Raw genomic sequence first — 22,537 nt, forward strand, 5'->3', positions numbered from 1 at the left:
CCATGATGGATGGCTTTTAAAGTATACAGTGTAACAACTGTTCAGTTATATTAACATTGTTCTCTGCCAGGAATATTTCTTAATATTTCTCAATTCTGTAAGTTAAGGGCTCCAAACACATATGAAATACATAACAGACTAAGAAACTGAATGCTGGAGCAAAAAGGGGCCTTTGAAGTAATCTGCTCTACATTTCAAATTGATTCTGCATATACCGTCCTACATTCTTAGAGGATAAAGCAACAGGATGGACTCGATACAATGAATTAAACCGTGTCTTGGTGAAGACAATATGATAGTGCGTGATTTCACTGTGATTTCATTAACACTCTTTGTATGTGTCTTTTAAAAGTGAGAAGTAGAAAAGTTAGATTGTGGCAGCCGTGGAGGTGCTCAGTTGGCTCTCCCTTCAAGAAATAACCTGCTGCCCAGTTGTGAGGAGGGCCGCTAGCTGGCAGCGCACAGCCTATGGACCTCATCTCAAAACGATGTTTTAAGATGCATAAGATAAGCTGGAACGGAGAGAGAGAGTGGCACTGACATATATACACTACCAAATGTAAAATAGATAGCTAGTGGGAAGCGGCTGCATAGCACAGGGAGATCAGCTCCGTGCTCTGTGACCACCTAGAGGGGTGGGATAGGGAGGGTGGGAGGGAGACGCAAGAGGGAGGGGATATGGGGATATATGTATATGTATAGCTGATTCACTTTGTTACACAGCAGAAACTAACACACCATTGTAAAGCAATTATGCTCCAATAAAGATGTTTAAAAAAAATAGAATGTACAGGTTACAGTAATTGGCGACCTTTGTAACACACCAAACAACAAGATCTGGAAGCAGGTCTAATAACGGCCATAATTTCTAGCAGAGATACTGTAAATGATCTTTCAAGGTATCTGTAATAACAGCGAGGGGATATGCTATTATCTGTGAATTTTCTTGGTGTCAGAATCAGTGATCTGCTAATACCACTGGGGCTTATTGCCTATCTTCATAATTGAAGGAAGTGCTAATGCTAAATTAGGAACGGATGAAAACAGAGATATATTTCACACCCAAGCTCAGGGACTCCTTAATCTAGGTGAAAGCCCCCTGAAGTAGAGAGTACCGGGCTGTGCACCGCTGGCAGCCTTAGGGTGGCACCCTGGGTTCTCCAACTTCCCCAGACAGGGTACCCCTGCTTGGCCTTTGCTCTCTTAGAGGAACATGAAATAGAGATCGGTCAAGGGAACAAAAATGCCCCTTCATCTTACCCGTAGTACTGTCACTTAGTCTGTCTTTGTTTTCCCGTATAGAACTGATCTCAGCCTGCTGGAACACAAAAATGACTTAAAAGAATATTCCTGAATGGAACACTCTACAAAAGAATCAAGCAAATTTTCCTCCTTGAGTTTATACAAGTTGGTGCTATCCTACTAGAAAAACAGATAATCTCCAGGAAAGAAGATATTTTAAAATACAATAAAAGTGACAGTTATCTCCTGAGGTGCAGTTTTTACTTAGAGGTTCCAGAGGGTATAGTCTCAAAATATTTTTCAGAAATTTCAGTAAGTATATTACAAATATCTTTGAAGATTATAATAAAATTACATGATAGCTAATTTAGTGTGCTACGTGCTTAAAGCTTGAGATGGTGAATACTACTTTCATAACAGAGTCAAACAGAAGTTTCACTTATCTGGGTAATACATTAAAATACATTAGAAGCACTTTTCAGCTTTATCATTTCATAAATTAACTATTAATATATTATTATTAATTATTTTTAAGGGAAATGATAGTAAATGAGACCTGTCACAGGAAATAAAGGTAATTTTATAAGGGAATAAAAATTCTTATGGCTGTGGATTGACAGTCCCATCAAGATTTCCTCTAAACCTGTATCCCTGAATATCTCTGTCCATTAACATATTGGAAAAATTCTTTACCTTCAAAGCCAGATTCTCATTCCAAAACAAAATACAGTCACTTGCCAGAAATTGCCATGTTTTATCTAGATGAGCCGCAGACAATGATAAAAGAGAGAACTGTTCAGCAAAGAGACTTTTTAAAGGCTCAAATGCTAAAGATGAAGTGGCTCATTTTTGGCAAGTGCTTATCATAAAAAAAGCTGTATTTTCACTTAAAAAAATAAATGCTTATTTTTCAACTCTATTAAGGTACAGTAAACTACATCCACTGGAAGCTTACAATCTGAGGAGTTTTGACAGATACACACCCAAGGAACCACCACTATAATCAAGATTCAGAATATTCCCATTACCTCTAAAAGTTTCCTCATCACAGCCAATCCCTGCCATTCCCAGGCAACCACTACTCTCCTTTTTGCATTTTCTAGAATTCCTATCAATGGAATGTCAGAGGGGATGAATTTCTTTGAGCCTGGCTTCTTTCATTCAGCATGATGGTTTTCAGATGCATCCTTCATGCTGCTTGGCCAGCACTTCATTCTCTTTTATGGCTGAGTAATATTTCATTATATGTATGTATCTCATTATCTTTATCCATTCATTTGTTGGAGGACATTTGGATCTTTTCTAGTTTGGGGATATTTGAATAAAGATGCTATAAACATTTGTGTATATGATTTTTTGAGACATATATTTTCATTTCTCTTGGGTTAACGTCTATGAGTGAATGGCTAGATCATATGTTAGGTATGTTGAACTTTTCAAGAAGCTGTCAAATGGTTTTCCAAAGTAGTTGTACCATTTGACATCCTACCAACAGAGTATGAGAGTTCTAACTCTTCCACGTCATCACCAACAATTTGTATTTTTAATCTTTTTAAACTTTAGCTATTCTAAATTGTGTCCTTTTTATCTCTTTGTGATTTTTTTTAAAGAAATAAAAGTCTTTTTACACTCTATTTCTGAAAAACATAATTTGTGATATTATTCTTTGGAACGCATTGCCTCCTTTGAGCCACAATCATATTAGAAGATACCAGGGTGGTAATTATAAGAGCATAACTTGCTTTCCTTGCCTTGTATTTTAATAAAATCTAGTTAAAGCAAGGGAAGTGATAGGTTGATAGAATCTTTTCCACATCAATGTGCATCCAAGTTAAAAGAAAATTCATTTTTAGTAATTCTTAGAAGGGAGAAAAGAATAAACAATTATGCCATTGAAATTTCATTTTAACAATTATAGATCTTACTTTCTTTCCAAGTACAATTTCCTAGTGATTGTTAGGTAAACAGATATTAAATTGAAATACCCTCCCATTCCTTAAAATACTTTCCAACCACAAGTCTAGAGAATCAGGTAGAATAAGACCTAATGGATTTTCTAAAATTCTAAAATAAATACATATTACTTTTATAGTCAGTAAAAAGTTTAATTAAAAATATACAATTAAAAAAATAAATTAAAAATAATAATATATAATTACTTCTTAGTAAGACATCAGAGAATAACCATTTCTTTCTTTTTGATTAGTATTACAGCAACTCAATTTGGTAAGATGACTGGTGATCTTAAAGTCTTATCTTTGTCCTTTTTAAATGAAGAAAATTAAATATTAGCTAACAAATATAATTGATTCATGCTACTCTTTTTGTATGGAGCCCATGCTAGGAAAAATAATCAAAGGGTGCTTTATGATGAAAAGGTTTGAACCAATGACTGAGAAATATATTCTGTTTCGCCCAGTGTTGTGTAACTTAAATTAAATCTATTATGTATCTTAAAATTCAATAATAAGTTGGACACAGAAAGGAAATACCTTGAAGGGTGGTTCAGCAAAAAATACTGATTCCTTTCCTGAAAGTGGTGTTGAAGTTATTGATCTTGGGGAAGACACATCACTCAACTAAAGAAACAAAGTGAAAACCATCAATAAAGAGTCCTTTTTCAAAGTCTTCTACAGTGCCAAAGAATTAGCCTATTTAACCAATGCAAATAAATCTAACAATAATTATCCTTAGTTTCAATTAATTCAAGGGTAACATATTTTCAGTGTAATTCAGCTACCTCAAATACTTTTTGAAAGTTTGCCCAGTAGAATTAACTACGGAACTTCACTCCTATATTCACTAGAATTAACGTTAAAAATTTATAAAACTTCTATTGCAGATTGAGAATATTATTAATGAATATGCTAACGTATTTAACATTACTTACTGGATGAGATATTCTGCTCAAATATTTGATATGGATTATTCTTTTTATGGCCTATGATTCTTTTAATAACAAACCCTGGCCTGTTTTTATTTACCATTTCATAGATATTCAAGCTTCCTCCTCTGTTCAGTAATCACCATAAGCTCAGAAATGAAAGCTGATTTTTAATATTAGTCAACCTTAAGTGTAACAGGAAAGGCAAATGTATTGTAACAACGTTTAATAAACCAACTAAAATTCATTTTCAACTAGCGCCTCACCAGCTACACATTCTCCCCCACTTTACTAGAGCTGTTAATACGAGCTCTGAAAGTACACTGAGCTCATTATCTCGAGGAAAAAGTTCCTGTCATGGATTTTAAGAATTTTGAGGTTTTTAAAAAAGATACGGTTCAATTCTTCAGTTTTGAAATAAGAATCAACATTATTTCCATACTAATAATCAAAATTCTTCATACCACTACTTGTAATTTAAAACCACTACAGAAAATTTCAACTGTGCATTTAAGGGTCAATTTTAAAACAGTTCTTTTTGGCCTAAACACAAAATGACAAAATTATGGCTTTGTTGTTATATGTTTGTTCATTGTTGGTTTTCTTTTATTTTTACCTGGGTAGGACTGATAGGAGGTGGTGGAGCTTTGCGTTTTTTTGGAGTTCCACTTCTCTCTGAGCTTATTTTAGAGACTTGATCATGCTGAAAGTTGTCACAGTCCAAAGAATGGAGGTGGGTTAGTTAGGTTAGTAAAGTCTGAGTAAATAGCTTCATCAAACAAATGAGAAAAACCTCAACAGTTCATGCATTTCTTACTTTATCAAGATCTGAAATCTGCTACCAACATAAAAATAAGTAATATGCATGCTCCAAGTTTTCTTCTAGCAGCCCATGCTTTAAAGCAAGAAAATAAAAAACACAAGACAAAACCAGATTAAGTTGGTATGGAGAACTGGGAAAGTAGAGAATAAGGGGTTGTTTACCACAACTTAGAACCCAGAATACATTCATAGTCTAGCTTCCATCTTAATGCAAAGCAGTGGTATTTCCCCGACCTTTTCATTACTTCCAGTCCTTTTCTTAAAGAGTATACAGTTGACCCTCCATATCCACAGTTTTCACATCCAGATTCAACCATCTGCATATCCCAGAATTCCAGATACAGAGAGCCAACTGTATCACACGATTTTATATAAGGGAATTGAGCTTCTGCAGATTTTGTTATTCCCTGCAGATACCAAGGAATGACCATAAATATGGGAAAAAAGGGAGAACCTCAGCTCTGAAGGTTATGGATAAATATAACACAATTGGTACAAAATAAATTCATTATCAAGTATTTGCTGATTATGATAATTTTTTCAAGAACCTTGATGTATAAATAAATAAAACAGCCAAATATATATCTCATTAATAAACAGAGGTGACTATGTTTTTAGGAAAAACTCCAAAGTAACAGGGTAAACTTCTCAATTTCTATCTGTGTAAAATGAATGACATTTTAGAAAAGCTCTAATTAAAATAAAAGAAAATGCTAAATCTCTTACTTTCATTAACTAACATGGCTATGGACAGAGTTCTGTAATTCCTGTGATATTACAAGTAGTTAAAATACTGTTGTTCTCAGAGTTAAAATCACATCAAACCTTTTCACACCAGTAGGAAATATTAGTATATTTCAGAAAAAGATGAATATATAAGTGGCAAGTTTAAAGTTACATGCTGTGGAAATAGGGTAAATCATTAAGAAAATATTTACCACCTTACAATGAATCATTTATTCCAAAGATATTTTACTCCTTAAGTAGTTTCAGCATAGTCTTTATCACTTTCCTAATGGACCACAGAGTGGTTTAATTAGAACATGTTCAAACTCCCACAGGCAACGATGAAAAAGAATCTCCATCCCCAAAGATAAATACCTGCTTTGGTTTTGTTGGTGTCTTTAAATCTATAGAAGAAAAGTGAGGGGAAAAAAAAACCTATAAGAACCATAATTACTCATATCCACTTTGGGTGGCAGGGTATATAAACACACACACACACACACACACGCATACCCATACACACAACATACACAATATTCAACACTATTTTCCTCCAGAAATATATTTAAAAGAATAATAAAATATATTGCACAAATTCCTTTAACCTTTGGGGAAAATGGAGTGGATAAATTTAAAACAACACTGGCTATTTTCTTTCACATACCAGCATCCTGAGAGATTTTTGATAATAGAAGGCTTTGAATTCCTGCATTTTCTGAGAGTTTGGAATAATGTAAGGCATTGTGTCCAAGAGAATCTACAAGGTTTAGGTCTGCCCCCTTTTTAATTAAGGCTTCCACAATGTTAGAGCTGCCAATCTCACAAGCCAGCATGAGAGCAGTTCTAAAGAATGAGGAGACAAAAAATTAGTACACAAAATGTGAAAACTTGTTGCTAGGAAATCATTTCATTTGTCTTAAAAACAGAGGAAAGAAGACTAAGTGCAGTTAAACCTGTACTACACTTAATTTTCTAGGAAATTCAAAGTGGAATGCTATCAAAATAAAATTGGGTTGCTGTTTTATAAAACTTCAGATTAAATCAGAACATTAAATATTAGGTCAAATAACATAGACATAATCTTCTAAATATGATGGAATTTAATACGATTGGCACAAATCTTGCCTTTTCACAAATCAAGTTTTTTAAACAACCTATAACATTATTAAGACTGTTTTTAAAAAACAACCAATATGTTTACTTTTATTTTGCATGAAAAGGCAAAGGAAACGGCCTATTCATTTAGCATTTAATAATCTCATCACAGACACAGTCAGCAATGATGCTCCCAGAGGTCTGGGGAAAATATTTTTTAAGTCAAAACAGATTCTTCTTTTTTTTTTTTAGTTTATTAATTAATTTATTTATTTTTGCTGTGTTGGGTCTTTGTTTCTGTGCGAGGGCTTTCTCTAGTTGTGGCAAGCGGGGGCCACTCTTCATCGCGGTGCACGGGCCTCTCACTATCGCGGCCTCTGTTGTTGCGGAGCACAGGCTCCAGACGCGCAGGCTCAGTAGTTGTGGCTCACGGGCCTAGTTGCTCCGTGGCATGTGGGATCCTCCCAGACCAGGGCTTGAACCCCTGTCCCCTGCATTAGCAGGCAGATTCTCAACCACTGCGCCACCAGGGAAGCCCAAAACAGATTCTTAATTATCCAAAAAGGCAGAAATCAGTAAAAGAAAGAAATTAAAACTGCTTTAAAACAAACGATCCAAAATACATCTCTGATATTTTGAAAGCTTCTCAGAATGTGGATATCACTGAAATAACATGCTTTCTAATTCTGTGGTACCTTCCATTTTTGTCTCTGGAATTCACATCTGCTCCATGATCCAGGAGAAAGCGACAGACCTCACTGTGGCCATTTTGTACTGCAAGAAGCAGTGGTATATTCCCATCCTAGGAGACAAATTCAGATTAAGATTTATAACTTAGATGACAAATGCCAGAACTGCAAAGGTCCTTATTCCTTCTACATTTATTCCTGACTTGTCCTGCTGGTCTTACATTTGACCCACCAAAGTAGTCTGCCCCCTAATAGGCCAACGTCACACCCTAACACTACCCTTGTTATGGAATCCCACTGACTGTGGGCTTTTCCTTGTTGCAACTATGATGTGAGAGAGAGTGGAACGCCAAGTATGTAAAGGCTCGAGGCAAGTATACCATGTTTATTGAGAAATGGTTCTCCCTGGTTCTGGAGAAATGAAGGGTTGTTTCCATATGGCATTTGTAGGTCCCACTGCTCTAAGCAGTTTCTTCTAGTGAACTACACATATCCTAGTATCCTGCCATGCCACCAGTCTTCTCAGAAAGCATACCCTTTCATAATCTTACTAGGTATCGAAACATATGTTAAGAGTTTATTTGTTCATTACTGACACATGACTAGATAAAGGGACTGATGGAAAGAATGATTTGTTTAATATAACAATTGGCAATTCCTTTAGAAAAAAGAATTAGATCTCAACTCATACAAACTATGTAAAATGGATTAAGAATCTCAACATTACAGTATGAAACGAATGAAAAAAAAATACTAGTATTTATAGGTGACAATTTCCAGAATCTTAATTTGAAGTGGGGTCTAACTCAAATTATGTAAACCATAAAGAGAGGCTTTTATTCTGCTTTTGCCTTGAACATACCCCACAAATGGGGTCGACAGTAATTTTAAGGTGGACGTATTCAGATAGGCAAAGGAAAAAAAAGTTACAATATATCCAATTATTTTAACATGGGGATATTTAAAAATACAATTGCTGCTTAAGGATTAAGTATCCACTCAAAGTCGAACTTCAGAATTTCTAGAAAATTATCTCTGTGAAGTTATAATACTTTCTGGTTATAAAGTACCGAGATTCAGGGAGCGTGAATTTATTTACAGATTCTCAATGCTCACGTCGCAATGTCCCCATCAGGTATAACTTACACATGCCAAGTCCCATGCTACAGCAGGAAATTTAACCCTATCATCAGGAGCCGTAGGCATGTCAGTTTATTCTCAAAATAGCCCAGCAAGGTCAAAATCGGCTACAAGTGGTCTTTAAAATCGGAAAACCCTGGTACCAGAGGTAATATATGGGGTGCAAAAAGAAAATAATAGAACTTCTATTTAGACTTATTTTTTATTTATAAAAATCAAGAAATTAAGCCTTATTCGTATTTAGGTTGCTGGTAAGCCACGTGTCTATCCTTAGAAGCAAACAGAGGAAGTGCATGCTGCAAAACGTTTTATTAACGGTTTAAGGACCAACGGGGATAATACTTAAATCTGTTTTGCACAGGAGGATCTAGGTCGGAAAGCAATAGACTTTTACCAAATGCTTGGGTCTCTAAGGTCTTCGTGACTCCCAGAAGTAGCCCATGGTGCTCTAGACACCAGTGTCCATCTGCACGTCTAGTGGTCACCTGGTACTTACCAAATCCTTGAGGTGTATGGGGCTTTTGTGCTCGCAAAGAACCTGCACAGCTTGAAGGCAGCCCTGTGCCGCTGAGAGAAAGAAGACACAGAAACCACAGCCAATCACAAAGGTACTCTCACAGCCAGGGGCATCAAACACTTCTATGAAGGAAAAGTTCACCTTCCACCCAGTTTGCATACGTTGCATTGAAGAGAAACGATGTCAGAATGGTTAAGTGGTGTTTTAAATTACTGTTTAATTTCGGTGTCATCCAGACCTAAAGGCAGTGCTTGCCAGTTGTTGCCTTTAGGCAAACCTTTGGTTTAGCTTTTCGTGGGACTTAGCTTTTCCTCAACTAGCACTAAAAGAAATTTGCAAATCTCATCATCCTGGACTTCAGTACCAATGTTGCGTCACTTGAAACTGTGTGACAGATAGTAAAACCAAATGTTGATAAATAAAACTGATTGATGTTCCTTTTGATCCCCAAGTAAAAAAAAAATCTGTACCACACAGTACCTGAAATCTACAAATGCTCATGAATATCTCTTAAACAAGAACCTAACGTTAATTAAAATATAATAACCAGGACAATTTTTACTAGTTGTTTGGCAGGCGACTGACAAATTCTAGCTGTATTCCTCCATAAAACCCTACACAATTTGCAAACTGAGGAAAATGGGAATGATGTCTACGAATGACGACAGAAAACGGCATCAGGAATAACAATGGCAAGGTTAATGGCTTAAATAAGGAAAACGAACACTTACTGTTTCTCATGGCAGAAGAAGACAAATAAAAGAATGAAAATTACCTGCATAATGTAAAGCTGTTTTCCCAGAGCTGTCGATACTTTCGGCTGGGCATTTAGACTGTAAGACAAAAATCAATAAATACGTAGAATAAAATTCAGTTCATCCTTTTCCTGCAAGGTATGATGCAACTTCCTAAGAAAAGTATAATAAACATGAATAAGTCCCAACTGTTGTGCTCCAGGGGCCCAGGGTCTCATGGGGAGGGAGACTCATCTCCAAGTAATCATGACACAGGTGAACTGTCACCTCTTGGCTGCTTTGACCGTCCCCTCTCTCTTCCATCAACTCTGTTGCCAACAGATCATCCCCACCAGCTAACAAACATGCTCTAGGATTTCTCATCTTGATCCCACCTTTCCCCCCATTTCCTGCCCTAATTCTCTATCTGCCATCACAAAACCAACTTCCTGTTAAGAACTGTCCCACACAAGCCATGTTTCCTCGTCTCCCATTTATTCCTGGACTCACTGCAGTTGGGCGTCTGCCCTCAAGACTCCACAGGGATGGCCCTGATCCAAGTGGCCAGCCACCTTCGTGTTTCCAACGATGGCAAACATGCTTGCCCTCCTCTTACCAACCTCTCCCCGGCAATCCACTCCCTCTTCTCCAAACACTCTCTCCTTTAGCCCCTAGAGCCCTGCCTGGCCCATCCGATCTTGGTTTTCCCCCCACTGCTCTGGCCACGCCTGCCCCTTTAGCCAAACATAAAACTGTGGGGCTCCTAAGTGTTCTTTCTCTAAGCTCTCTCCCTCAGTAATCTCAACCACACCCATAGCTCGAAATCCCATTAGAAGCTAATGCCTCCCGAGTGTATATCTTAACAGTGACAACACTACTGTGTAAGCATTGGCTATTAGTATGTGCCAGGTACTGTTCAAAGAATTGTTTTAAGGCTCTTGACAATCCTAGTTAGATACTGTTATTACCCCCATTTACAGATGAGGAAACTGAGGTACAAAGAAGTTAGTAATTTGCTCGGGTCACAGTAAGTGGCAGAGCCAGGATTCAAAGCCAGACAGGCTGGGCTACAGTAAGTGTCCATATCTGTACACAGCAGATGGCATCTCTGAGCCCCCGGCTTGACAACCCACAGCCTGTTTCACATTTCCGCCTGATGTCTCAAACGCAGCACAGCCAACACTTCTGGTTTCCCCTCCCCGCCACGCAGCCCAAGCCGTCCCTGCCTCTGTCAACAGTGCTATCATCAGTCTAGTCACTGAGCCAGAAACCACCGAGTCATCCTTGATTTCTTCTCCTCTTCCTCCTGCCACGTCCTGTCAATTCTGTCCCCAAAACACACCCCGATCTACTCTCCTCTGTTCCTCCATTGTCACCACCTGGTCTGAGTCAACACCTGCTCACCTGGACAGCCTTGATGGCCACCTGGCTGTCCTCAGCTCTTTAGTCAATTCTCTATACAAATAGAGTGAACTTCTAAACCGTCAGTGTTGCTCTTTACTGCAAAGTCCTCCACAGTTCCACACTGTACTCTGAGGAATCACTGTCTGCCCATCATGACACACAAGGCTGCCGCCTGGGCCCTTCTTTTTTTTTTTTTTTTTTTTGGTGGCCTCCCTGCACGGCATGACCAGAGATTACCCACGCCCCCTGCAGTGGAAGCGCAGAGTCTCAACCACTGGACCGCCAGGGAAGCCCCCTGGGCCCTTCTTTCTGCTCCTCATTCGCTTTGCCCCCAGCCCACCCACTGGCTTTCTTTCCTCCCCGGCTAGTTAGTGACTTTCCTACCTCAGGCCTTTCGTACTTGCTGTTGTCTCTGCTTGGAATGCTCTTTGCACAGCTGAGTTCTCAGCTTAAATATCATGTCCTCCCCGGGGGCCTTCCTGAACGTCCCTCCTCACTCCCCTCTCACAATACTCTGTTAGATTTCTTCTCAGTGATGTGCCATCGGTCATGTGTATTTCTGTCTTCATTTACCAGACGCCAAGCTCCAGCAGGATAGGGGCTGCTCTGTGAGTAAATACTGCTTGACAGAGCGCATGGTGCCCAGGGACCACTTGCTACAAGAGAGAGTGGGGGAGAGTTCATCTGAAGACTCTCACAAGGCTCTCTTTGTGCCCATTGCCTTAAGGAGGTGGAACTTTGAAATGGTAGCCACTGGAGAAGGGAAGTCTCTCCAGCAGACAGATAGTAAGAGCAAAAGGCCGGAGAGAGAGGGCGCAGGGTGAGGGGCGGCACGAGATGGCAGTGGCCCCATCACGGAGGGCGTGGGTCGCCCAGACGAGGAGTGAAGCAGTTACCAGAGGAGTGCAGGACCCAAGGTAAGCAGCCCATTAGGAGGCCATCAAAGCCTCCAGTTTTAACAACTATCCAGAAAGAGGAACAGAATTCAGACAGTTTGCAGAGAGCAGGCAATGGTGGAAATGTTTGTCTGCCCTTCAGTGGTAAGAAGAATAGAGATCACGTTACAGCTTACCATGTTTTGGCCTAATTTTAGAACAGCACAAGGAACTGTTTAAAGGCTTCAAAGATTCCAGGGAAAAACCAATCCATTTGCATAACCAGATATAAAATTACATTAGAGGCTAGAATATCTGGTCCTTGCCCATGAGGATTTCCAGCTTGTCAAGTTCATTCTTCCTTCAAATCAGAGCCAGATGCAAAGTCTGGATAGCCAAGCCAGGACGGGAATGGAGATTTAAAATACAAATAAGTTAAACAAAAATTTAAGGTTAAGGCCATGGGTGTGGAGGCAGGGAAGAAAAGTTCTATTGTAACTGTCTTTAGAGAGGAGCCTCAGAATAAAAATCATCATCATCATCATCACAGATGTTGATCTACGTTTCTTGAGTTTCACTTCAAAGACCTGTTAAGGTTAAGCATTGCTGGCATTGGTGGTAGCTTGCATCAGGTAATGCAAGACAAGAAGCTGTGTGATCGACAGACCAGGACAAGTTGAAGAATGTGCCCATGTTGCTGCATTAGAATTGCAAAGCCAAATTAAAGCAAGATGCTGGGTCCCAAACGATGCTCAGGAAGGCCAACACAACAGCTCAAGAGAACAGCCATTACTCCAAACACATATTTTCTTGCTCTGTGCTGTTCCTGAAAACAGCCAGCTTGCATTTTGACTGGCATCAGCTGGAAGTTACTGTACAAACTGCTGTTGGGATTTCACGAAATATTCATCTTTAAAGAAATACGGAAGTCACCCTAAGCAATCATTATAAACTTCCTGGCAAGGTTATCAAACCAGGGGGTTGACCTAAAATTATAAAGAAGAATAAAACCAAGAACTTGAACAAAGACTAAGAACTAAAGGCTCATCAAGTTACATACAAGGAAACAGTGGTTGAAATTTCGCTTATCGAGAAAAGCTGCATTCTACTAATGATTGAGAGAGAATAAATACTAGGATACTGGAGATCCTGTATTATAAGGATCTCCAACAGCATGAAAAAGTTTTTCAAGCTGACTATGTAAAGGGTACAAGTTCTTCCAATAAGGAAAAAAGAGCTGAATAAAGCAGAGAAAAGGGCTGGATCCCAGGAAGACACTCCAAATTTTGATTAGGATCCTCTTCTCTACCAGCGCAACTGCTATGGAAATAATCTTCTCCTTGGCTATACTGAAGCTTCTTAGGAAACCCAGGTTCTGGGATAATATTTGAAGGAGTACGTGTGTATGTGTTTGTTCTTTCACCCACAAGGTTACTTTCAAATTTTAAAAACGACACGTTTATAATTTTCTGTTGTCCCACTTTACCTGAAGGAGCTTCTTGATGCATTCATGGTGGCTGTTCTTAGCTGCAAGGTGCAAAGCACTGTGTCCTAAATGGAATAAAAAAAATTGTTTTTTAAATCTCTCATCTCTGTAATGAAGACAACTATGAGGAAATAAATTGTTCTCCAACAAAGACGGAATTGTTACTCTTGAGAATGAGGCCTCAACTTCTTCTCTGCAAAGTTCAGTGTGACAAAAGTGGGGAGAACACAGAGCATCCTGTCCCCTGGATAACATTCATAGTCCATGCCAGCTGCTGTCCTCTTGGGGTACAATCGAGCTCTGGGCTAGAAGCTGGCGGTGGACTCCTGGTATGCACCTTGGAAGTTCTGCTTTCAGCTGTCAGCACGGGTGCCAGACGCCCCACGTCCATAACAGTCACACCAGGCCACGACTGCCACTGGCCCAGGAACCCAGCAAAGGCAGCCAGCGAGCCAGCAGGGAGCACACCAAACACCCGACGAAACCCCACTTCCACCTTTCGTTTCTCCCTCCCCCAAATGTGCTCCAGCTCTGTGTGGAAATTACCTGGAGTTCAGATGTCCCACGTTCTTACACGGAAGAAGGAAAAGGGTTATATAAAAACAACACACTAGCAAAGCAGCATCTTTTCACGCTCCCTTCACAGAACATTACAACATGAGACTCTCTGACCTTTCTGTGGCCAGATTACTTTAGGAAATTTTAATGCTATACCCAGGCCCCTCCCCGCTACCACCGAATGGGCCTCAGAGTTTCTATGGAAAAGGGGCTTAGAGGCAGCCCTACTAGACCAGCAGGCTCCCACCCAAGGGCCCTGGCAAATTACTCTTTGCTTGGCCTGGACCCTCCTCCTCTAAGATAACCACTCAGCTTGCCCTCTTACCTCCCTCGGATGCCACCAAAACACAGTCTTCTGACCTCATCTCTGGTCACAGACCAGCATCTCTGGTCTTTCCTGACCTCACCACTTAAAATTCCAGTTCCTCCCCCACCTCTTTTATCCCTACTTCCTCCTTCATTCTTTTATCCTTCATAGTACCCAGCACCTTCAACTCTCCCTTTCCACCCCACTCCTTTCTCTCCCTACACACACACACACACACACACACACACACACACACACACACACACACTCTTACGTTTAACTGCTCTTCTTTCCCCACTAGAATATAAACTCTGTATCGCAAGAGCCTGCAGCACTGCTGGCACATAATAGGCTCTCGATACACATTTGCTCATTTGAATTAGAGGGTATGTCCACTACAGATGTCTGCAGAGTGGTATTTGGAGGGAGGGAACCAAAGTTACCACTGCCAGCCAACCCAATACACCTAGGAAACTCCTAAATCCTGCGTCTGTAAACTGTTTGACCAAGATACCCCCAATGTAACAGCTGTAAGCAACCCACACTTCGGAACAGGCTTAAAGCATGTTTCTCAGCCTTACTGCTCTTGACATTTGAAGCTGTGGAAGGTGGTCCTATGTACTATAGGATGGTGAGTAGCATCTCTGGCCTCTACCCACTGGACGTCCAGTTGGGACAATCAGAAATGTCCCCAGACATCGCCAAATATCGCCTGGATGGGTGGGAATCACCCCCGGTTGAGAACCCCTGGCTTAGAGGACCCCTCTTTTATATGGTGGTCCAGGACCCCTCTTTTATAGGGTGGTCCAGTCTCCAAATACCATTTCTCCTTTCTGAATTAGTCTTTATAATAACCCTGACCAGAAATCCACTAATTATTAGGTTATCATATGGCTAGGAAATACCATATTTAAAATAGAGGGTTTTAGGACCACAGTGAGCTGCACAAAAGCATGTGTGAGGTCAAAAGATCAGATTCCTTCTTTTCTGAGTAGCTGCACAGAGATTTTCTGGGTATGTGTGAGGGGAGTTAATTGATGGGGGTAGAACACTGACACAAGGAATCCTTTGACCTCCTCCCAAGTGGATGAGGGTGAGGAAGGTCAGGAGATGAGGGACTGAGACCCTTGGAAGCAGGAAGACAAAAGATCTTCTCTTCCCCTTCCTCCTTTTACCGCAGGAGACCCCCTCCTTTCAGGATGTATAACACACAACAGTGAGTTCAGTTACACTATGCGTTAAATAGGTTTTGGTGGGTTAGCCTGGCCCTCAACCATCATTTATACCAGTGTTTCTAAAGACAAGCACATTCTGTGTTTTAAACAAATGCCTTACAGATGAACTTCTGGAACCCATCCTGATTGTAAGTAGAAGACTGTTTATGTCGTGTATGCAATGCCTTAACTTTTGTCTACCCTGTGGACAAAAGCTCTTCTACATAAATAGCACCCACTGGAAAAAGGCACAGTTCTCCAAAGACAAGAGGGGAGGGAGATTTAAACAATTCAGCATAAAATAAATAACAGGCTTTTATTTTTCACTCCAAGTGTTCTAGTCATACCTGGAAGTAAACGCTGTGTTTCTAGAGAAACAAAATTTTCTTATTCCTTGGCCCTGTGATGTGTTTTCCTAACCAGGAGCACAAAAGCATTTTTCACTTAAAAGTCTCAAAATTCAAACGATGCATCATTCCCTGGACAACATTACACTGGAGTGAGATGTCTCTCACTGCTACCATTAAAACAAAATTCTCTTTCCAAATGCAAAATTTTCTGGAGAGAATATATTATATTAGTGACAGAACCTCACTGAAACGAGCCAGTGCATAAGTCTGGCCCCCACTCAGCTGTGGATCTGTCTGGAATATCAGGAAGCAACTTCCCTATAGGAAAATAACAGGGCAACCCTAATTCAAGTGCATCTCAGCAGAACTCTATAAGCGAACAGACCAGGGCTATTTATAAGTCAAGAGTCGTGGGCTATTCCAGGTGGTTTAAGAATCCTGTTATTGAAAGAGTCTAAGAAGGATGACCTAGCCATTGTAGCCATGAACACCATCCTCCAACCCACCTCAGAAAACAACCATTTATTCAGTGATTTAAGAGCGCTGCTGAAACAGAGAAGAACTCACTCATAGAGTGGAGGAACTACTACTGATGGGGCTGAGAACACAGCCTTCAAGTGTAGGTGACAAATTTTTAAACCGATGAGGTCATAAGACACAAAGACACGACGAACAAGCACCAAAAGGCTGAAGTTTGAGAAATTATAGTTCCAGATTATAACATGGAGACATTTAGAAAAAGAAAGAGAATTAAATGATACTCGACTAGGTAAGGTTTAAAATATCTATTTAAGAACCAGAGTTTCAGAATGCTGAATATAAACAATAAAAGTGTAAATTAATTTCTTATTTACAACTTCAAATATATTTAAACAACTCTGTTCTCAGAAATGCTTATCTTTACATCAAGTTTTTAATCATTGAAGCATAAGTCTATTCACCTAGTTATAGTTCCAGGGGCGAGATCAGGGTATAAAAGATGTATTTCCTTTTTTTAATTTTATTTATTAAAAATAATAGATACATGTATAGTATAACTGAATCACTTTGCTGTACACCTGAAACTAACACAACATGGTTAATCAACTATACCCCAATATAAAAGTTAACAAAAGAAAACCCCACAACACTGTAAATCAACTATATTTCAATAAAAAATAATTTTAAAAAAATCTGTCTTTTTTTATTGAAGTATAGTTGATTTGCAATGTTGTGTTAGTTTCTGGTGTACAGCAAAGTGATTCAGTTTTACACAAACACACATACATATATAGAGGAGATTTCTAATAACCATTCTTACTATTAAATAGTTTTGAATTATCCCTTAATCTCCACAAAGTAGATTTGCATACTGTTTTATACAGAATCAAAAGATTTTTTTGTGTGTGGGTGTATCACCTGAAATATTTTCATGGCCAGGTTATACGGTTGGCCCTCCTGACATCCCATACACATGCGTGAACAGCAAATAAAGGACTATAAATCATACAATCGTTCTTTGGTTTGCCTTTAATCCAAATGAAAATACGAAATACACTTAGTGGGCTATAATTTGCAATTAACATTTTACATGACCCATTCTCTCAAGTGCCTGAATTTTAAGATGAATATTACCGTCTGTGTCTTCACATGGTGTCATATGTGAGTGGGATTAGGGGCATAATGGAATGGAGGGCCACCCAGAGATCCAAACAAAAGCTAAACCAGCACCTGAAACCCTAGGAAAGAGTAAGCGTTCTCAAGCGCCCCCCTCCTGAGACCTCTGTGCATTAGGGTATTTCCATACTTCAGTTCTCACTTTCCTAAGCCTCTCTTCTTCTATGAGAAAAGAAGTTTTGTGTGCAAAGGAATCAGGGAAAACTTTAGATATGGGAGCGTGACAGAAACTGCACACCATCCTTCAATCTGTTTCCATCTCCTTCTACAGCAAAACCTTCTATATTTTTAATTGGATAATTTGCTGCCCAGAATTCCCAGCTTCCGTTAAAGCCAGGTGTGGCCACAGATCACTCTGTGGGCTGGGCTTGCCCTTCTGCCCACTGTGACTGTGATGCACTCAGGGGGAGCCATCCTGGGTCATTAGGACCAAGGCAACACCCTGGATGGTGGACCAACAGGAGTCTGGGTCCCTTGGTGTGCAGCCAAGCTGCCATACCAATTTGGGACTTTCAACTGAGAGCCAGAAAAGTCTATCTTGTTTAAGCCACTGGATCACACTGTGTCAAATGCATATGCTTGCTGATAAAGGGAGTCCGAAAGCTCATGCTTCAGATGAGCAGTGATAACAGAAGATTCTTTGGTCTTCTTCAATCTTCTGTAAATGCTTCTGTTTAATCCAGTCTCATCCTCCCAGGTGCTAACTGCAGCCATTAAAAAAAAAATAATAAATAAGCCTAGAAATCTGGGAGAAGTGATTTCTAAAGAAACAGACAGAAATGCCACTTCCTACATCAGTGAAGAACAAGAGCAAACAAAGCAACGAGAGGCGCTGGACAATTACGCAGGCCCTGTTCAGAGTCAGCGCTATGAGTTTAGGTGTGGACTTTCCCAGCTGATTGCTATATATACGCCTATGGCGTTGTTTGGCAAACAGGCAATAAGGAATGGGGGGAACCTCCCCCAAACCAAAAACATGAGTCATGAGCTTCTGCCAGTTTTGGAGTTTCTTTTTCTGATTTGTACTATGAAAGTATTTGGCTTGGGGATGATCACAATTTTTTTTTTTTTTTTAAGATGTGAAACCTCTGCAAAAGCCTGCTGTGTAAAAGAGAATAAAGGTGATGTGGATGAAGTAGCAACAATCATCATAAAATAGGAGCCAAAGGCAGCGAGCACTCACTGTGTGCTGGGCGCTAAGATGCCCACACGTATTATCTCACCTAAGCCTCAAAGGCTATCTAAAATGATGATTGAGATGTACTGTACTGTACCCAAGGCCTTATCTTCTGACAGTGTTCTGCTCCTAAGATTGTTTGTAAAGCACTTATGAAAAGTCTCTGGTCAGGAGCTTCCCTGGTGGCACAGTGGTTAAGAATCCACCTGCCAGTGCAGGGGACACGGGTTCGAGCCCTGGTCTGGGAGGATCCCACATGCCGCGGAGCAGCTAAGCCCGTGTGCCACAACTACTGAGCCCGCGCTCTAGAGCCCGTGCTCCTTAACGGGAGAAGCCACCGCAATGAGAAGCCCGCGCACTGCAACGAAGAGTAGCCCCCGCTCTCCACAACTAGAGAAAGCCCGCGCACAGCAATGAAGACCCAATGCAGCTAAAAATAAAAATAAAATAAAATAAATTAAAAAGTCTCTGGTCGGACTTCCGAGCATTTTATGTGGAAGGACAGTTGATAAAGAAATAGATGCTAAAAACCCTTTGCTTCTGAACTTAAATCCAATCACCAGTTTAAAATCATCCTGTAGACTTTGTGGATAAAAAGAATTAAAAGGGTTAGTGTAATGATATATTTTGAAAGCAGGTTTTTTTCAGAAACTCTATAGGGCAGTTGGATTTATGGTAACAGATTTTCATACGACTTCTCAGTGGCTGTTGGGATTGAAGATGACTATATCTTAGTAATAATATGGCAATACTTCAGGTAGGTTTACTGAAAAGACAGCACCTATGAGAGCGGAGCCATTTAATTCATTCATTCGTCAAATGTTTTGGGCAAATGACGACCACTAAAGCACAGTGACTAATGTCCTTGTCCTTCCCTTGGATTCTGATACGTGTTCTTGAGAGGAGAGATGGGACTGGGTGACAGAGCCGACAGGAAGGATGTGAGCAGTAAAGGCCATCATGTTTATCTGGTTCACTGTAACAGAAAAAAGTTTGAGAAGTGTTGTTCTACATACAACGACAGACTCTCTATGCACTTTTATATCCATGCCGCTTTTCCTTCTTTTGTTCCTGTGTTCTCTTTGCATGTTTTCAAGAAATCACAAGAAGTCAGTGCCTCACTCAGACTCAAGTAAAAACAATAAGCCCAAGGACCAGAGTGCTGACCTCATTGTTTAAAACGTCAGGCAAGAGGGAAGTGACCGGCAGCTCTGAGACATTTCCAACTCATGGGATGTTTGGATGATGTTCTGGGGCTACAAAGTGCTGTGGATTCTCCCAGTTTCCATCAGAGTTGAAAGAAATGGGCTGTGGCAGTTCCCACTGACCAGCCCAGAGAAGCATCCAGGATGGGTCTGCAGTGTCCCCTCCAGCTTCTTTTTTTTTTTGGCCATGGCTTGCAGCACGTGGGATCTTAGTTCCCCGACCAGGGGTTGAACCCATGCTCCCTGCAGTGGAAGCGCAGTCTTAACCACTGGACTGCCAGGGAAGTCTTCCCCTCCAGCTTCTTGGAGGGCACTGTCATCTCAGCTGGCAAGGAAGAGGGAACTGCACTGGGGTGTCCAGGTCTCACTGCCCGATTCCCCAGGCTCTCAGAAACTGAGTGAGGGCTCTGGTAGTACATACAAACGCCACCCACGTGGTGTTAGATGGCCACAAAAAACTATGCTTCTTAAAAGCTTTTAGTGCAGAAAATGATCATGGTAATCTTTTTTTTTAAGGCAGGATTTAGAGTTTATTATATAATGTGATCTCAACTATGTAAAAATGTGCCAGAAAAATCTGGTAGGAAATACAGCTAAACGGTAAAATTTTTTTCTTCTTGGAGTAGAAGCACTCGTTATCTTCTTGGTAGTTTTCTGTATTTCCCAAATTTCCTACAATGAGCACGTATTGAAGAAACTTTTTTTTTTTTTTTTTTTGCGGTACACAGGTCTCTCACTGCCGTGGCCTCTCCCGTTGTGGAGCACAGGCTCCGGACGCGCAGACTCAGCGGCCATGGCTCACAGGCCCAGCCGCTCCGCGGCATGTGGGATCCTCCCGGACCGGGACACGAACCCGTGTCCCCTGCATCGGCAGGCGGACTCTCAACCACTGTGCCACCAGGGAAGCCCAGAAACATTTTTTCCCTTTAATAAAAATATGGGGGAGAGATGTTTGGTTATGATGGAAATAACCAGATTCCTGTCTAATCTATTTTTTAACATCAAATGCAGTTAAACAAAACTGTATTACAGCTCAAATATATTCAGTCTAAGAAAATTCTTCTAGATTATGATTTTCTTAGAGAAGAAACCCTGTCTACTTAAGAGGAAATGTGTTTCATCAAGGCGACTGTAGCCACTCATACTGCCCTGAGTGTATGTGGTACAATTTTAAAAGTAGTAACAATAAACTTTAAAAACAAAATAACTGGGTCTTGGGATTAAAGATGATTTTAATTAGCAACATAGATTAGTGTTTCCTTCAAGGTGGTCACTTAGGGAAACCATTCTTTCTTCTATTGGTATTGCCATTTCTCACAATATTTTTCTGGAGCTTTCTGTGGCACTGCTCAGGAAAATCATTCGGTTACTTCAATCACTCACTATTTTTGACCAAAAATGGTTTTACCAGGTTGACACTTCATTTATCTGACTTGACGTCAAGTGGCTCTTGGCCTGTCCTAAAAAAACGAATCTATTCTCAAAGAATAAAGGTTCCCAAACACTGAGATGATTTCTTTTTAATGCCACAGCCTTTATGAAGACAATTCCAAAACACCAGTTTTCCAGTCATGTTTTGAAAAGATTATATTTTCACAATACCTGATTGACTAATCTGCCCCAAGATGACTACGCTGAGGTGTCAGTGTTTTGGGGAAGGGAAAGTGATCCATTACGGATTAATGAAAAGCCTAAATAAAGACTGTGAAATAGACTGATTTTATATTCCAGCAAAAACCACCAAAAGCCTATTAGAAGACAGATTTTCAAGTACAATATAGAAATGAAAAGCCATCAGTAGCTGCTTTGATCTTTTGGTGTGGCCAACAGGGGCAGAATCCCAGGCTGGAGACCCCAGGGGCTCCTTCCTGTAAAACGACGTTCATAAAAGACAAGACTACACTTCCTCTTCTATTGGCCTTAATCATCATTTAACAACACTGGCTTCACATTAGAATCACCTCGGAGCTTTACAAAAAATACCAATTGGCTGGAAACGTTCGGACAATGGAATCTGAATTTCAGAAGGTAGAGTTTGGGTATCTATGTGTGGGGTTTTGTGTGTGTCTGTGTGCGTGCACTGTTTATTCTTTTCTTTCCTCTCCTTTCCCCCTTTCTCTCCCTCCCTTCCTCCCCTCCAGTTCCCAGGTGATTCAGATACACTAAGCCACAGTAAGGGGTGCAGACCATGGGCAGCTGGTCCACATTAGGATCCTGGCTTCTGTCCACAGAGCTCAACTCAGCTAGTTGACAAAATGAGCGCCTACACAATTCATTCCATTCAGCACTTCATACCATGATTCATAAAAACAAAAATTAGGGAAAGGTGCTTGGTCCATACAAATAATCTTAGAAAATAAAAATTTTTAATGGGGGATAAAAAGCATACAGTCTCTAGTTGACTAACCACATATAAGATGAAAACACCCGTAAAGGCACGAATAATGAAACCATGT

General features: G+C 40.2%; 1 protein-coding gene and 1 long non-coding RNA gene across 12 annotated transcripts in view; one reads left to right on the forward strand and one right to left on the reverse strand.

Moving 5' to 3' along the window:
• LOC125964003 (uncharacterized) overlaps nucleotides 1-22,537 on the forward strand; it is a 223,063-nt gene that overhangs the window by 97,074 nt on the left and 103,452 nt on the right. The gene's annotated exons all lie outside the window — the stretch shown is intronic.
• Nucleotides 1-22,537, reverse strand: part of RAI14 (retinoic acid induced 14) — a 147,085-nt gene that overhangs the window by 10,943 nt on the left and 113,605 nt on the right. For 6 of the 11 annotated variants that reach the window (XM_049707997.1, XM_049707995.1, XM_033421294.2 and 3 more), the window contains 9 exons: nucleotides 13,615-13,679; nucleotides 9,891-9,948; nucleotides 9,095-9,165; nucleotides 7,465-7,571; nucleotides 6,339-6,517; nucleotides 6,050-6,078; nucleotides 4,743-4,829; nucleotides 3,735-3,821; nucleotides 1,261-1,318 (listed from right to left, as the gene is read on the reverse strand). In XM_049707997.1, the coding sequence (XP_049563954.1) occupies nucleotides 1,261-1,318; nucleotides 3,735-3,821; nucleotides 4,743-4,829; nucleotides 6,050-6,078; nucleotides 6,339-6,517; nucleotides 7,465-7,571; nucleotides 9,095-9,165; nucleotides 9,891-9,948; nucleotides 13,615-13,679 (741 nt within the window). The remainder of the gene's footprint in view (nucleotides 1-1,260; nucleotides 1,319-3,734; nucleotides 3,822-4,742; nucleotides 4,830-6,049; nucleotides 6,079-6,338; nucleotides 6,518-7,464; nucleotides 7,572-9,094; nucleotides 9,166-9,890; nucleotides 9,949-13,614; nucleotides 13,680-22,537) is intronic. The other 5 variants (XM_049707996.1, XM_004266015.3, XM_049708000.1 and 2 more) reach the window with 3 other exon arrangements.

This window comes from Orcinus orca, chromosome 3 (genome assembly GCF_937001465.1).
Source record: "Orcinus orca chromosome 3, mOrcOrc1.1, whole genome shotgun sequence".
NCBI classification, from domain to species: Eukaryota; Metazoa; Chordata; class Mammalia; order Artiodactyla; family Delphinidae; genus Orcinus; species Orcinus orca.